Below are 14337 nucleotides of genomic sequence, written 5' to 3'. Positions count from 1 at the left end.
CCCGCCTACTACACCAGGCCAGCCTGGCAGAAGCAGCGAGGGATCGATAGGAAGCCCCACACCCACCTCCACAAGCCACCCAACCTGGAAGCGCTCTCCTTCCCCATCAGGCCAGAGACACCCCCACTCATCACCGGGCACCAGGGGGGTCCAGCAGTGCGACCTCACCATGACGAGCAGCCCAGGAAACACCCTGCATCCCCCAGAGGCAGGGGCGGCCTGCCATAACAAGCATCCAGCCTGGTGCTCCTCGTCCTGAGGGTAGAGAATCCCACCCCACCCAGAGGCACTCCTTCTGCCTCCTAAAGCAGTGCCAGCAGGGACTGTGGGAACCCCAGAGGTACCAGACATACCAAGCACAACCAAATGGCACCACAAGGCTCTGAACATTAGACTGCGGCTGGAACCACAGTCCACAGAGTGGGCCAGGACCTGCATGCTGAACCTAAGCAGGGAGACTGCTTACTATGATAAAAAAACTTAAGTTGGGCTTCCCTGGTGGCGCAGTGGTTAAGAATCCGCCTGCCAATGCAGGGGACACGGGTTCAAGCCCTGGTCCAGGAAGATCCCGCATGCCGTGGAGCAACTAAACCTGTGCGCCACAACCACTGAGCCTGCTCTCTAGAGCCCGCGAGCCACAACTACTGAGCCCTCGTGCCACAACTACTGAAGCCCGCGCACCTAGAGCCCGTGCTCCGCAACAAGAGAAGCCACCGCAATGAGAAGCCTGCCCACCACAACAAAGAGTAGCCCCTGCTTGCTGCAACTAGAGAAGGCCCACGCGCAGCAACGAAGACCCAACGCAGCCAAAAAAATAATAATAATAAATAAAATAAATATTTAAAAAAAAAAAAAAAAAAACTTAAGTAGCACCCAGAGTCACCTAATATAATAGCCAAAATGACCAGGAAACAATCAAAGATCACCTATCATAACCAGAACCAAGAAAATCACGACTTTAATGAGAAAAGAGAATCAACTGACACCAACACCAAGATGTTGGAATTATCCGACAAAGGGCTTTAAAACAACTATCAAAAACATGACTCCACAAGCAATCACAAAGTCTCCTGAAATAAATGAAAATTAGAAAAAAAAAATTCAGCAAAGGAGTTATAAAAGGAATCAAACAGAGAACTGAAAAATAGAGTAACAGATTTTAAAACTCACTAGTCTCAACAGTAAAGTAGAGATGACAGAGGACAGAATCAGTGAACTTGCAGACAGATAAACAGAATTTACCCAATCTGAACAACAGAGAAAATATACTGAAAAAATAAAATGAACAGAGCCTCAGGGACCTGTGGGAGAATAACAAAAGATCCAATATTTGTATCACTGGAGTCCCAGGAAAGAAAGTGAGTAGGGTTGAAACAATATTTAAGGAAATAATGGCTGAAAACTTCCCAAACATGGCAAAACATATAAACCCACCGATTTCAAGAAACTGAGTGAACCCCAAATAGAATAAACCCAAAAAATCCATGCCAAGACACAGCATAATTGAACTTATGAAAACTAAAGACAAAAAAAGTATTTTGGAGCAGCTGTAAAGAAAGAACACGTGAAGGAAAAGGGAACACCAACTCAATTGACAGTGGGTTTCTCCTCTGAGCCACAGAGGCCAGGGGGAAGTGGCACACATTACAAGTGCTTGAGGAAAAGAACTGTCAACCAGATTCCATATCTGGCAAAACTATCCTCAAGGAATGAAGGAGAAATAAAGACATTCTCAGACAAAAGAAAACTTAGGAAAAAAAAAATTGTCTCTAGAAAACCTTAAAAGAGGCTAAAGGAAATTCCCCAAATAGAAAGAAAATGATTTAAAAAAAAAACAAAGGTCTTCCCTGGTAGCACAGCAGTTAAGAATCCGCCTGCCAATGCAGGAGACACGGGTTCAAGCCCTGGTCCAGGAAGATCCCACAGGCCGCGGAGCAACTAGCCCATGCACCACAACTACTGAGTCTGTGCTCTAGAGCCTGTGAGCCACAACTACTGAGCCCACGTGCCACAACTACTGAATCCCGTGCCCCTAGAGCCCATATTCCACAAGAGAAGCCACCGCGATGAGAAGCCTGCACACCACAATGAAGAGTAGCCCCCGCTCGCTGCAACTAGAGAAAGCCCGCACACAGCAACGAAGACCCAACACAGCAAAAAATAAATAAATAAATTTTCTTAAAAAGGGAACTGTGAAAATGATTAAAAAAAAAAAAAAGGAATCTTGGAGAACCAGGAAGAAAAAATAATGTAAAGAAATGGGTAATAAGTGTAAGTACAATAGACTATTCTTCTCCTGAGCTTTCTAAATTATATCTGATGACAAACAAATCTACAACACCTTCAGGTACTCAAGACAATGGTAGTATTTAAAAGCAGGGAGAGCAAAGGCACCTAAATGGAAAAAAGATTTCCACACCTCTCTCAAAATGATAAAACAATACCTGTCAACTGTTGGAAGTCACATATGTATACTGTAATACCCAGAGCAATCACTAAGATAGCTATACAGATATACCCCAAAATGAGATAAATAAATCAAGACAGAATCCTAAAAAATAGTCAAGTAATCCACAAGAAGGCCCCAAAAAACAAAACAAACACACAAACAAAACCAGGAACAACAGAAAACAAACAGAATAAATAAATAATATCAGACTTAAGCAGTAACAATTACATTAAATGTAAATACTCTAAATACACCAAGTAAAAGACAGAGATTGGCAGAGCAGATTAAAAAACACAACACAACTATATGTGGTTTATAAGCAGCTTACTTCAAATTCAACAATGTAGGTAGACTGAAAGTAAAGGGATAGAGAAGGCTATACCAGGCAAATATTGTTTAAAAAAAAAAACAGGAATAGCTATATTAATATCTGATAAAGTAGAAAGAAAATTACTAGAAACAAAGTGGGACATTACATAACAGTAAAAGGGTCAATCCACCAAGAAGACTTTACAACCCTAAATGTGTATGCACCAAACTACAGAGCCTCAGAACTCATTAAAAAAAAAAAAAAAAAAAAATGGACAGAGCTGTAAAGAGAAATAGACACTACAAGCATAGTGAGGGACTTAAACATCACCTATCAGAACTGACAGAACTGCCAGACATAAAATCAACAAGGAGAAAGATCTGAGCAACACAACCACTAAACAGAATGTAACTGACCTGCGTAGAACACTCCACCCAGCAACAGAAAACACCTTTCTTCAAACGCCCACAGAACATTCACCAAAACAGACCTCATCCTGGGCCATAAAGCAAACCTTAACAAGTTTAAAAGAACAGAGATCACACAGAGTATGCTATCCTACCATAATGGAACCAGACTAGAAATAATACCTAAAACACAAAACAGGAAAATCTCAACAACTGGAAATCACACTTTTAAATAATTCATGACTCAAATAGGAAGTATCAAAGGAAATAAAGAGAAATACATAGAACTGAACGAAAATACAACATAACATATGTGGGATGCGGCTAAGGCAGTACTGTGTGGAAAATTTATAGCACTAAATGCTTACACTAGAAAAGAGGATAGATCTCAAATCAATAATCCAAGCCCCGGGACTTCCCTGGTGGCACAGTGGTTAAGAATCCGCCAGCCAATGCAGGGGACACGAGTTCGATCCCTGGTCCGGGAAGATCCCATGTGCCAGGGAGCAACTAAGCCCATGTGCCACAACTACTGAGCCTGTGCTCTAGAGCCCGCGAGCCACAACTACTGAGCCCGTGTGCCACAACTACTGAAGCCCACGCACCTAGAGCCCGTGCTGCGCAACAAGAGAAGCCACTGCAATGAGAAGCCTGTGTGCCTCAACGAAGAGTAGCCCCTGCTTGCCACAACTAGAGAAAGCCCGCGCGCAGCAACAAAGACCCAACGCAGCCAAAAATAAATAAATTAAAATAAATAAATAAATAAATAATCTAAGCCCCTACCTCAAGAAACTAGAAAAAGAAGGGCAAAATAAAACCCAAGCAAGCAGAAGGAAGGGAGGCAGATGTGGCTATAAAAGGGAAACAGTACAGAAGACGTCCTTGTGGGAACAGAATGTTCGGTATCTAATTATACAGTGTCAATATCCCAGTTGTGATATTATATTATGGTTCTGCAAGAAGTTACCATTGGGGAAACCTGGTAAAGGGTGCCCAAGACCTCTCTGTATGATCTCTTACAACTGCATATTAGTATACAATTATCTCAAAAAGAAAAAAAACTTTAAGTTTTTTTTTTAAATTGGCCAAAGATCTGAAAAGACACTCCACAGAAAAAAAGATTCAACTAGCCGATAAGCACTTTAAAAAAAAAAAGGACTTCCCTAGTGGCGCAGTGGTTAAGAATCCACCTCCCAATGCAGGGGACACAGGTTCGAGCCCTGGTCTGGGAAGATCCCACATGCCGCGGAGCAACTAATAAGCCCGTGCGCCACAACTACTGAGCCTGCACTCTAGAGCCCGTGTGCCACAACTACTGAAGCCCATGCGCCTAGAGCCCGTGCTCTGAAACAACAGAAGCCACCGCAATGAGAAGCCCCTGTACTGCCACGAAGAGTAGCCCCCGCTCGCCACAACTAGAGAAAGCCCATGTGCAGCAACGAAGACCAAATGCAGCCAAAACATAAATAAATAAATAAATTTATTTAAAAAAAAAAAAGATCATCATCATTAGTCAGCAGGGAAATGCATACCCAAACCACAATGAGTTATCACAGCCCACCCACTTGAATGGCTACTATTTAAAAGACTGACAATGCCATGTGTTGGCAAGGATACAGAGCAACTGCAACTCTCATGCCACACTTTGCTGGTGGAAATAAAAAATGACACAGCCACTTTGGAAAACAACTGAGCGGTTAAACACACTTATATGACCCAGTAACTCCATGGCCAGGTATTTACCCAAGACAAATGAAAACACATGCCCACACAGACTTGAATATTCATGAATGTTCACAGCAGCTTTATTCATAGTAGACAAAACTGGAAGCAATCCGAGTGTCCATCAACAACTGAATAAGTATTAAATAAATAAATAAATATTTTTAAAAACACAACTAAGAAGTCTGCATGCCGCAACTAAAAAAGATCCCGCATGCCACAACGAAGGTCCCGCGTGCCACAACTAAGACCCAACGCAGCCAAAATGAATGAATAAACAAATTTTTTTTTAAAAAGTAAGTAAAATGTGGGTAGCCAAACAATGAAGACTATTACCAGCCCTAAGCAAAAAGGTCTATACACATGGATGGGTCTCTAAAATACTAATAAGTAAAGGAAGCCAGACAAAGAATACCTGATGTATGACTAGAGGCATATGAAACTCTAGAAGGACCAACCTAATCTACGGTGACAGGAGCAGATCAGTGAGGCTATGGGCGGGGACTGACTGCAGGGGCTCAAGGAAACCCTTGGAGGTGATGAAAAGGTCTTACCTTGATTGTGGCCCTGTGCACAGGAGTGTATACATTTGTTTAAACTCATCAAACTATACTCTTAAAAACGTGTGCATTTTACTGTATGTAAAGTACATCTCAATGAAGTTCATTTTCTCAAAGGTGCAAAATAAAATTCTTCACTGTATACCCAACAATGGGCATTAACCCATCCTACAGAGACTTCTCTAAAAAGCCAAGGTTTAATACATCTCTTCCCTCCTGAGAAATCTTCAATGGCTCCCCAATTCACATACAACAAAAAACTCCAAATTATCAGCCATTCAAGGCATTCCAAGATCTGGCCCTAGGCGTTCTGTCCAATCTACATTCATCTCACATTCATCTCAACTCTGCAGCAGCTAAATTCACATTCCATCCCAACTAGAGCACTAAGCTTTCCCTTAGCCTGGAGGATGCAGCACTCTCCCTGCCTTCCTTGTCCTGGTTCTCTGTTCCCTTACCTCCACTTGGTTCTTACCCACCTGAGCCACACACTCAGCTTTACTTTCTTGAATGGAACATTCCAGATTCCCTCAGGGGAGTTTCTCACCCTCCCTTACCTGTTCTGCCAGAGCACTTGCTCCTCTCTCAGGCACTAGTCTCTTTGGCCTTGCATCACAGGTCTATGTTTGCAAGGCCATGGCCAGCATTCCGTGAGCCCTGAGAAGCACGCTGAGGACCCCACAGGTCACAACATACTGTTCAGCTGAAATGATTCAAGTTTACTTTTGCCTGAGTTTGAAATAACTGGAGGACAGTGACTGAGGGATATTTAAGTGAACTAGTTAGCATGAACAATAAGAAAGAGAGGGCTAGGCGAGGGAACACGAAAGAAATCAGAAATAGAAATAAGACTCAAAGATCACCTCTCTCTATGTGACAACAAAGCCATGAAAGTAGGAAAGCTCCAGGGAATAAAGACTATAAATATTCCCATCAAGGGCACCACAGGTTCCAGGTGGCCTCCCAGCTGACCCTTCCCCGTGCTTGCCCACTTACCACCCCACCTCATCATCAGCCCAGTCTCGAGGACTCTCCTTTCCTAATATCTGTTGGCTCAACCTACCTTTCTAATTCCCACTGCCGACAAACTGGCCAAGACCTTGGTTCTTCAAGCCAAAGCGACATCAGCTCTGCAATGGACTTAATGCATGTGTCCCCCAAAATTCATGTAATGAAACCTAACCCCCAAGGTGAAGAAGGTATTAGGAGATGGGGCTTTGGGAAGGCGATTAGGTCATGAGGGTGGAGCCCTCATGAATGGGATCTGAGCCCATATAATGAAGCTCCCTCACCCCTTCTGCCATGAGGGCACAGCGAGAAGACGGCCGTCTACAAATCAGGAAGCAGGCTCTCACCAGACACCGAATCTACCGGCACCTTGATCTTGAACTTCCACCCTCCAAAATCATGAGAAATAAATGTCCGTTGTTCTTAAGGCACCCAGTCTATGATATCTTGTTACAGCGGCCTGAACAGACTAAGACGAGCTCCTGGATACTCTACTGAGTACAGCCTCTTCCCACTCTAACCTGCTAGAAGAATCTTGCCAGGCTGTCTCTCATCCCATCACCCCCCTACGCAAAAACCTTCCGAGGCGTACATCGTGAAAGAAATCCTCAGCCAGCCTGGACCACCGTGAGCAATCTGGCCCACACTATTTTCCAAACTAATCACCTACTATTTCGGTCCACAAATCCTCTGTCACAACAAGGTTAATCGACTCAGGGCCCAAGAACTCTTCTTCCTCTGCACGGAACCTGCCAGATGCACCCTGCTCTACTCTTGGGGGTGGGGTTCCAAATATCAGCCACCCTTCAAAGCCCGTCTCCCCACGGAGCCTCCCCAGGCAGCCCTCCCACAGCGACCACTGCCCCCTGCAGCCCTGGTCCCTGTGTGCCCACCTGACAGTTCCATATTCTACCTCAAGACAGCTCGTGGACTAATGCCATGCTGCCATTTTTCAGTCCTTGCATTATTTCATTTTCCTCTGTATATGTCAATAATTCACGTGACTTTTAAGCAACTAAGGAGATAACATCATATAACGTCCCCCCTTGCACTTCCTGTAGTGCAAAACACAATTATGCACAGGACAGCTATTACTGGCTGAATGAATGTAATACTGGCTCCATCCTGGTCACCTTGTGATTAGATGAAAAATGATAGCAATCTGAGTTTTCCAACAGTTGAAGTAGGAAGTAAAAAAGGAGACTGGTACATATAATGGTGATATAGCCACCAAAAAATCAATAGCAGGAGAAGCTTATAAGCTATTAGGAGGATAAATGTAATACAAAGAAAATATTAAGGGCTTTTTGTAAGAATACTTTCACAAATTTAACATCCTAAAGCACAACAGTGGCCGACCCTTTTGAGGGTCTCTCAGATTCAAAGGATTAGGACAGTCTGAACTTAAAGATAGATTTACATTCCTTGGCTAATATTTAATTTGTGGCATCAGGACATGAAAGGGAACTTGTACAAACTGTTATAGCTTTAGAAATGAAAATTCATCCACGTACAGCCACCAGGACAGAAATCTTTCTATGTTTCAAAGGCGTTTCCAACTCTATCACCAATCTGACAAGTATGTGAGCACTGACTCTGTCCTGCAGACATGGCATTAAATGGGATAACCATAACCCCTGACCTCATAGACACCAGGCAGTTCTCAGCACACCCAGGCAGAGGGGAAGGTCAGGCTACAATGTCAGCCAGCGACCTGACCCCCCACAGGACCTAGTACCACTGAGCAGGGGCGCCCAGGCTGCTCTGTAAGCTCCCAGCTCAGCAGCACTCAAATCCCGTGCCAAAAACCAAAGACGGTTAAAACATGAAATCTAACTCAATAACCAATAATCTGAGCAAATCATCACATCAAAAAAACTTGCCAACATGCTTACGAATGAGGGCCTCCCCGCCAAGGCTCGGGCGGCCACCGTTCCCTCGCTAGTCCAGGGGCGAGAGCAGCGGCCGATTTCCTTTCCAGTTCTGGGCCAGGAGAGGAGTGCTGAGCACGTGCTCCCTTTTAGCCAAACATCAGACAACAAAGGAAGGTGGTGACCCGCTGGAGTTGACCACGAAGGGATTTTGCTCCTAATATCAATTAAGCAAACAGAGAGCCCGAGCTATCCTTGTGGTCTAAGTAATGAGACAGCCGGCAGCGGCTTGGTTACAAATACCCCGCCAACGGCTGCACAGATTTCCCATCCCACAACGTGGTTTCCAAATCAGTGGTTTAATTAACAAGACTGTGGAAGGACAAGAGTGTCAACCCCTCACTAGCAGTGGGCTCTGGACAGCCCTGTGGCCCCTCTCAATCCCAGCTGACTGCTGGCAAAAAGGGAAGGGTGACCCTGGTGGCCGCTACGGTCCAGTCTGGCACGGTTCAGGGCAGCTCAGCTCGTGGGGAGTTGCAACTTGGTTTCCAGGGCTCCTCAGAAGGCGAAATGACCACCGCTGAGCTACACAGCAACACACGTGCAAGTCGCCGAGTGCCTTCTAGTACTTTCCCTGGGTCACTTTTTCAACATTGTCCTTGGGAGATAACAAAAGCTATTACTCCCCCACTGTCCCTGAAACCAAGGCCCAAATACCTTTAGGTTTCCTAAGGTCATGGACTAAAATCAAAAGCCAGGAATGCAGTGGCTCCAGTCCAGCACTCTATTCTGTAAAATAAACTTCCAAGTCACCCCTTTAAACTTTACCAATTTAACTACAACTTTCACCCAAAAGGACATCACAAAGATATTCCAGCTAAGCAGGTTCTACTACTTCTTACAGACACTTTTAGGTGAGTAACTTTCCACATATCCAATATATTATTTCCGAAGAAATAATGAAAACACTGTCCACGAAACAAGAGTTAACCCAAAAAAGGAGGAGAAGAATCTAAAAATAAAAGCACAAGTCGGCCCACAGTTCTTGGCTGTGGCACCAGATGCAGAAAACTGGAGGAAACGTTTCTGCATAACCATATGCCACCTCCAGGCCTGGCCAAGGGTGAGCTCTCCTGAGCCTCCCCACTTACTCCAAATGGCAGACGGTGGCCCTGGGGACACAGAGAGAGTCCCGAAAGGCAAACGCAAAACAAGGCAGCCTCAGAGCACCTCGCCCTGGAGTGTGCGCATGCTTTCAGCTCCTATACAAACAGTGTTGGGTTTCATTTAGCTACTTAACGAACAATTGTGTGACAAGTAAAGATTTAAGCCACTTCCACCATCATCCCCACCAAAAGCTGATTTACAATTAAAGCATGCAGACTGAAACTGCCATGTCTAATTCACTGAAAACTAAGCTGGAGACGCACATGGAGACGTCCAGAAGACGAAACAAAGAATAGGCCCCTGGATTAGGAAGAGTTTTGGGGGGAAAGATCCACACTATCCTAACAAAACCCCCTCCCCACTCTGTCTCCTGAAAGACAGCACCCCACGCTGGGTAGCAGGGAACCTCCCACCCAGGCTGTGACCCCCACGCCAACTAAATAGAAGAAATCACTTCAGCTGAGCCCAGGCGAGTCTTCTCGGTCATCTGAACTGGGATCACCCAAATTTGTAAATTTAAAGAGCAGTTCTCAGTTAGAAAAAAAAAACACACCTGCTCCCCTTCCTGAAGCAAGGTACAGAATGTAAAAGCATTCGCATTTTGCAAAAATGAATGGAGGGCTTCCCTGGTGGCACAGTGGTTAAGAATCCGCCCACCAATGCAGGGGACACGGGTTTGATCCCTGGTCCGGGAAGATCCCACATGCCACGGAGCAACTAAGCCCATGCACCACAACTACTGAGCCTGCGCTCTAGAGCCCGCGAGCCACAGCTACTAAGCCCACATGTCACAACTACTGAAGCCCGCACGCCTAGAGCCCGTGCTCCGCAACAAGAGAAGCCTGCACACCGCAATGAAGAGTAGCCCCTGCTCGCCACAACTAGAGAAATGCCACGCGCAGCAACGAGGACACAACGCAGCCAAAAATAAATAAATAAAATAAATAAAAATTAAAAAAAGAAAAACAAATGAATGGAAAGCAGACCTCCTGAAAGCAGTTTGATGAGCACACCCCAGCCGAGGGATGGGCAACGTGCAGCCCAGTCTTAGAGCCTCAGACAGCCTCTAGTCTCCCGCAGCTCCTGCTCACGTTCTGTTCTATAAATACACACTTTCAGTCATTTCAAAACTCTAAAGCCAATTTTAATATCAGCTTTTGAATTAATTATCTGAAGAGTCAACAAGTATTGAAGAGTGACTTGGTACTGGAAATAAAACCCGACTAATCCAACAGTGACACTGAAAGAGATGCATATTTATTGCCAGAGAGCTGACAAATCCCATGCTGAATGCCAAAGCTAAATGCAACAAGATAAAAATGCATTCACTAAGCTTAAGAAATTGGAAAGCAAACAACGAGAGGGCTTTCTAAAAGCATCTGTGTCTATATAGCATTCAGTACCAGAACCTTAGCCACCTCCATATGCAAAAATCTTAAAAATACACACAGGAGTGAAACTTTGCACATGTGTCCCAAGAGCCATGCCCAAGAACGCACTGTGCTTAAGAGCAGAGAACTGGAACCCAGCCAGCGCCCAGGAACGGTGAACAGGCTTCCTGTGAAATACTACACAGCAGTGGAAAAGCAAGGCGGGGAAGATGGGCGGAAGCTAGGAAGAACCCAAGAACCTGATGAGAATAAAGCCGTCGCTATGACAGGTGCAAAAACACGTAAAACTGAACCGTAAGAGTTTTGCGATGTAAACACATGTGTTGAAATATAAAGGAAAGCAAACCAACTGCCAACACGAGACATGAGGTGGGTGTAAGGGGAGGCCACGGAGTTGGGACAGCCGCACACTGCCCTGTGAAGCTCAACCGTCACGGCCTTTTCCTTAAACTGGCCGCTCCATACTTGAGCGGCCGCTCTGGGATGACTCGTTCACTGTCCCTTACTCTAAAACTTAATACGTGCTTTTCATCAATTCTGTATTTTCCCAAAATCACTGTTTCCCCATCACACTACGCGGAACTGGATAAAGCTTGGTGGTAGTATAAAAAGAACTGTAACACTGAAAACTAAAAAATAAAGGGGGAAACTCTCCTTGCACGCTATAAAACCAACTTAAAATGAGGCGCTGCATTTAATCCCTGGGACTTGCAGGGCGTGTTTATCCTCATGACGAGTCCATCCATAGCACAGGCCACTCCAACCGGTGAGATCCTGTCACCGGGAAACGCCCGCTCAGCAAGTTTTCAAAACCAGTCAACCAGACTCTCTTCTGAAACGGTTCTCTCTCCACTTCGGTCTCACTCTACAAACAGGAACGTTTTCACCAGAATAGAGGCAATTTTTAAACAAATGCTTCAAATTTCAAGAAAGATCACACGGCACTCTTAATTTTGTACCTGAAACGAGGCACCTGAAATTAATCAAAGACAGCCTTCGGAGCCAAGCAATCAGGAGAATCACTTGGTCTGTAAGATTCCAAGAGCTGGAAATCGGAGCGTCTTAATCCACTAAGCATATTAGGGCCCGACCAATAACAAGGTTATCTAGTTCTTCGAAACAGGAATTAACCGAAGGTAATGATTCGGATGAAGCCCTACCCATTTAAAAGGAATGCTCGTTAGGGAATTCCACACCTGACATTTGGTAAGAATCGAGAAAGGCCGGGGTCGAGGATTCCTGCCCTGGACTCCCGCCCGACCCGCCCGAACAGGAGAGGTTCCGCCCGCGAGCGCAGGGGAGCGCCGATCCCTGGCCGCACCTGCAGGACCCGCGCGCCCCCCGACGCGAGCGCAGAGCGCACCGGGCCAACCCGCGCCTCCGCGCCCCGCACGCGGGGGACACTGCACAAAGGCCCGGCCCGGCCCCTCCCCCGCGCCCCCGGCCCACCTCGGCCATAGGCCTTGGCGCAGATCCACTGCAGGTTGGCGGCGATCTTGGCCCGCGCCGGGTCGTAGCGGTCCAGCGGCACGATGTCCACGGCGCCGTCGGGCGCGGCCTCCATCCTCCTCCAGCCCTCCCCGGCCGGGCAGCCGCCCGCGTCCACCATCTGCACACAAAAGGGCCGCTGCAGCGCCGGCCGCGCCGGACCGGGCGGGACAAAGGCGCCGCGCCCCTCGCCGCGCCCGGGACCCGCGTGGGGCCGCGGGGCACCGACCGCCCGCGCCCCCCGCCCCCCGCCGCCGCCCGGCCCGCGCCCCCGCCGCCTCACCTCAGAGCCGCCGCCGTCGCCGCCGCCGCGGGTGTTGCTGCTGCATGCTGCGCGGCCGAGCCGGGGCCCGCGAGGCCGGGGGGCGGCGAGCGAGGGGGCGCGGGCCGAGGCCTCGGGCCGGGGCTGGGGGCGCGTGCGCGGAGCCGGAGGCGGTGGCGGCTAAGGAGGCGGCCAACCGGCGGGAGCGCGCGCACCGCCGAGGCCGGCGCAGGCGCAGTGGGCGCGGCCGCGGGCCCGCGCACGCCCCGCCCCCTTCCGCAGGCGCAGTGGGCGCCGGCCCGCGCTCGCCCCGCCCCCTTCCGCAGGCGCAGTGGGTGCTGCCCGAGGCCCGTCCCCTTTCCGCGGGCGCGGGTGCGGAGCCGCGCGGCGCGGGCGGCGCGGGCGGACAGGCCCCGGCGGGTCCCGCAGCATCTCTTTGTCTGGGCCGCGCCTCCCCCTCCCCGGCACTGGGTCGTCCGGACCACGGGCCCCCAGCCGCCGCCCGACGGGCCGAGCTCCTGTGCAGGCCGACCGCGACCCTGCACCCCACAACAGCCCCGGGGGTTCCGCCTCCCGGAGCGCAGCGCGGGGAAGCCGGGGGCGCCTCCCCCCATAGCGGCCCTCGGTGCCTAGACACCCCCCCCCCACAAGTAACCCAGAGAGCCTGGGGCGCCTCCTACCGTAGGGGGCTGGGAGCCCGGGGACCCCACCCGGAGAGCCGCCTCCGGAATACCCCTCCCCCCGCAGCACTGGAGGCCAAGGAAACCCCCTCCTCCTGCAGCGCGTAGGGTCTGCCAGGATCACCTGTGCCCGGGAGCGCCCCGAGTGGGCACTAGCCGTGGTCTCCAGGGCCTGGTCCAGGGAAGGTGGGCGTCTGGACACCCGAGACAAACTGCAGCGTCCTCACCCCTGAGTGTAGCCATGGGGACGGGCCTCAGGCACATCCTCCAAAAGGGGCTGGCTTCGTCCTGGCAAAGTCACCACCACAGGGCCTGTATCGGGCTAATAATTAAAATAACACCAGGAAACCTCCTGTGTAAGTGATGCTTCTGAAGACCTCACAGCCAAACTAAGACAGGGCGACTCACTCCTGTGCCAAACGCCGGGGTCCAGGGACCCAAGGCCTGGAGGACAGCAGGAAGAAATGGTTTCCCATGAGTAAGGGGCCCTGGGAGTGAAGGTCACAACTGCTCCCAGCCTCCAGCGATTTTTAAGGTGCTACCGACCTCCACTTCACCCAGCATCCTAAACCAGGTTATCAAGCGACGTAAGCTCAGAGGACTCAGCCTGTCATCCACAAACACTTATTCCTGTGCAGGCATGAGCCTCACTCTGGCTCACAGCAGAGAACAAAACACAAATCCCGGCCCGCCCCATCGCCCCCTCAGGGAGCTGAGGTCTAGCGGAGAATGTGACTGCGTGTGTAGGACATGAGGTGGTGAAAGGGTAACGGGTCTGGGGGCAGGCAGGCAAGGAAAACCGTAAGGGGGCATTTGAGCAAAGACCTGCAGGAAGTGAGGGGCAAGCAGGAGCGTACCCGGGGCAGCTGCGGTCTGGGCAGGGGGTACAGCAGGCACAGGGACTCTTGAGACAGGAGTGCAGGGAGGCACCGAATCTGGAACCCAGGATCCAGAGACACTGGTAGGAAAGGGGCGCGGGGGCGGAGAGGCAGTGGCAGATCCTGCGCAGTAAGAACCTTGAC

General features: G+C 49.0%; 1 protein-coding gene across 3 annotated transcripts in view; it reads right to left on the bottom strand.

The window, feature by feature from the left end:
* The window catches only part of CAMSAP1 (calmodulin regulated spectrin associated protein 1), a 56921-nt gene extending 44223 nt beyond the window's left edge, over positions 1–12698 (bottom strand). For all 3 annotated transcript variants that reach the window (XM_061199620.1, XM_061199622.1, XM_061199621.1), the window contains exons 1-2: positions 12657–12698; positions 12335–12494 (exon numbers count right to left, since the gene is read on the bottom strand). In XM_061199620.1, coding sequence (XP_061055603.1) covers positions 12335–12494 — 160 coding nt within the window. In that variant the 5' untranslated portion in view covers positions 12657–12698. The remainder of the gene's footprint in view (positions 1–12334; positions 12495–12656) is intronic.
* Between the last annotated feature and the right edge of the window lie 1639 nt (positions 12699–14337).

This window comes from Eubalaena glacialis, chromosome 9 (assembly GCF_028564815.1).
Source record: "Eubalaena glacialis isolate mEubGla1 chromosome 9, mEubGla1.1.hap2.+ XY, whole genome shotgun sequence".
NCBI lineage: Eukaryota > Metazoa > Chordata > Mammalia > Artiodactyla > Balaenidae > Eubalaena > Eubalaena glacialis.
The sequence above is the reverse complement of the archived record's forward strand: the minus strand, read 5'-3'. Positions and strand labels throughout refer to the sequence as shown.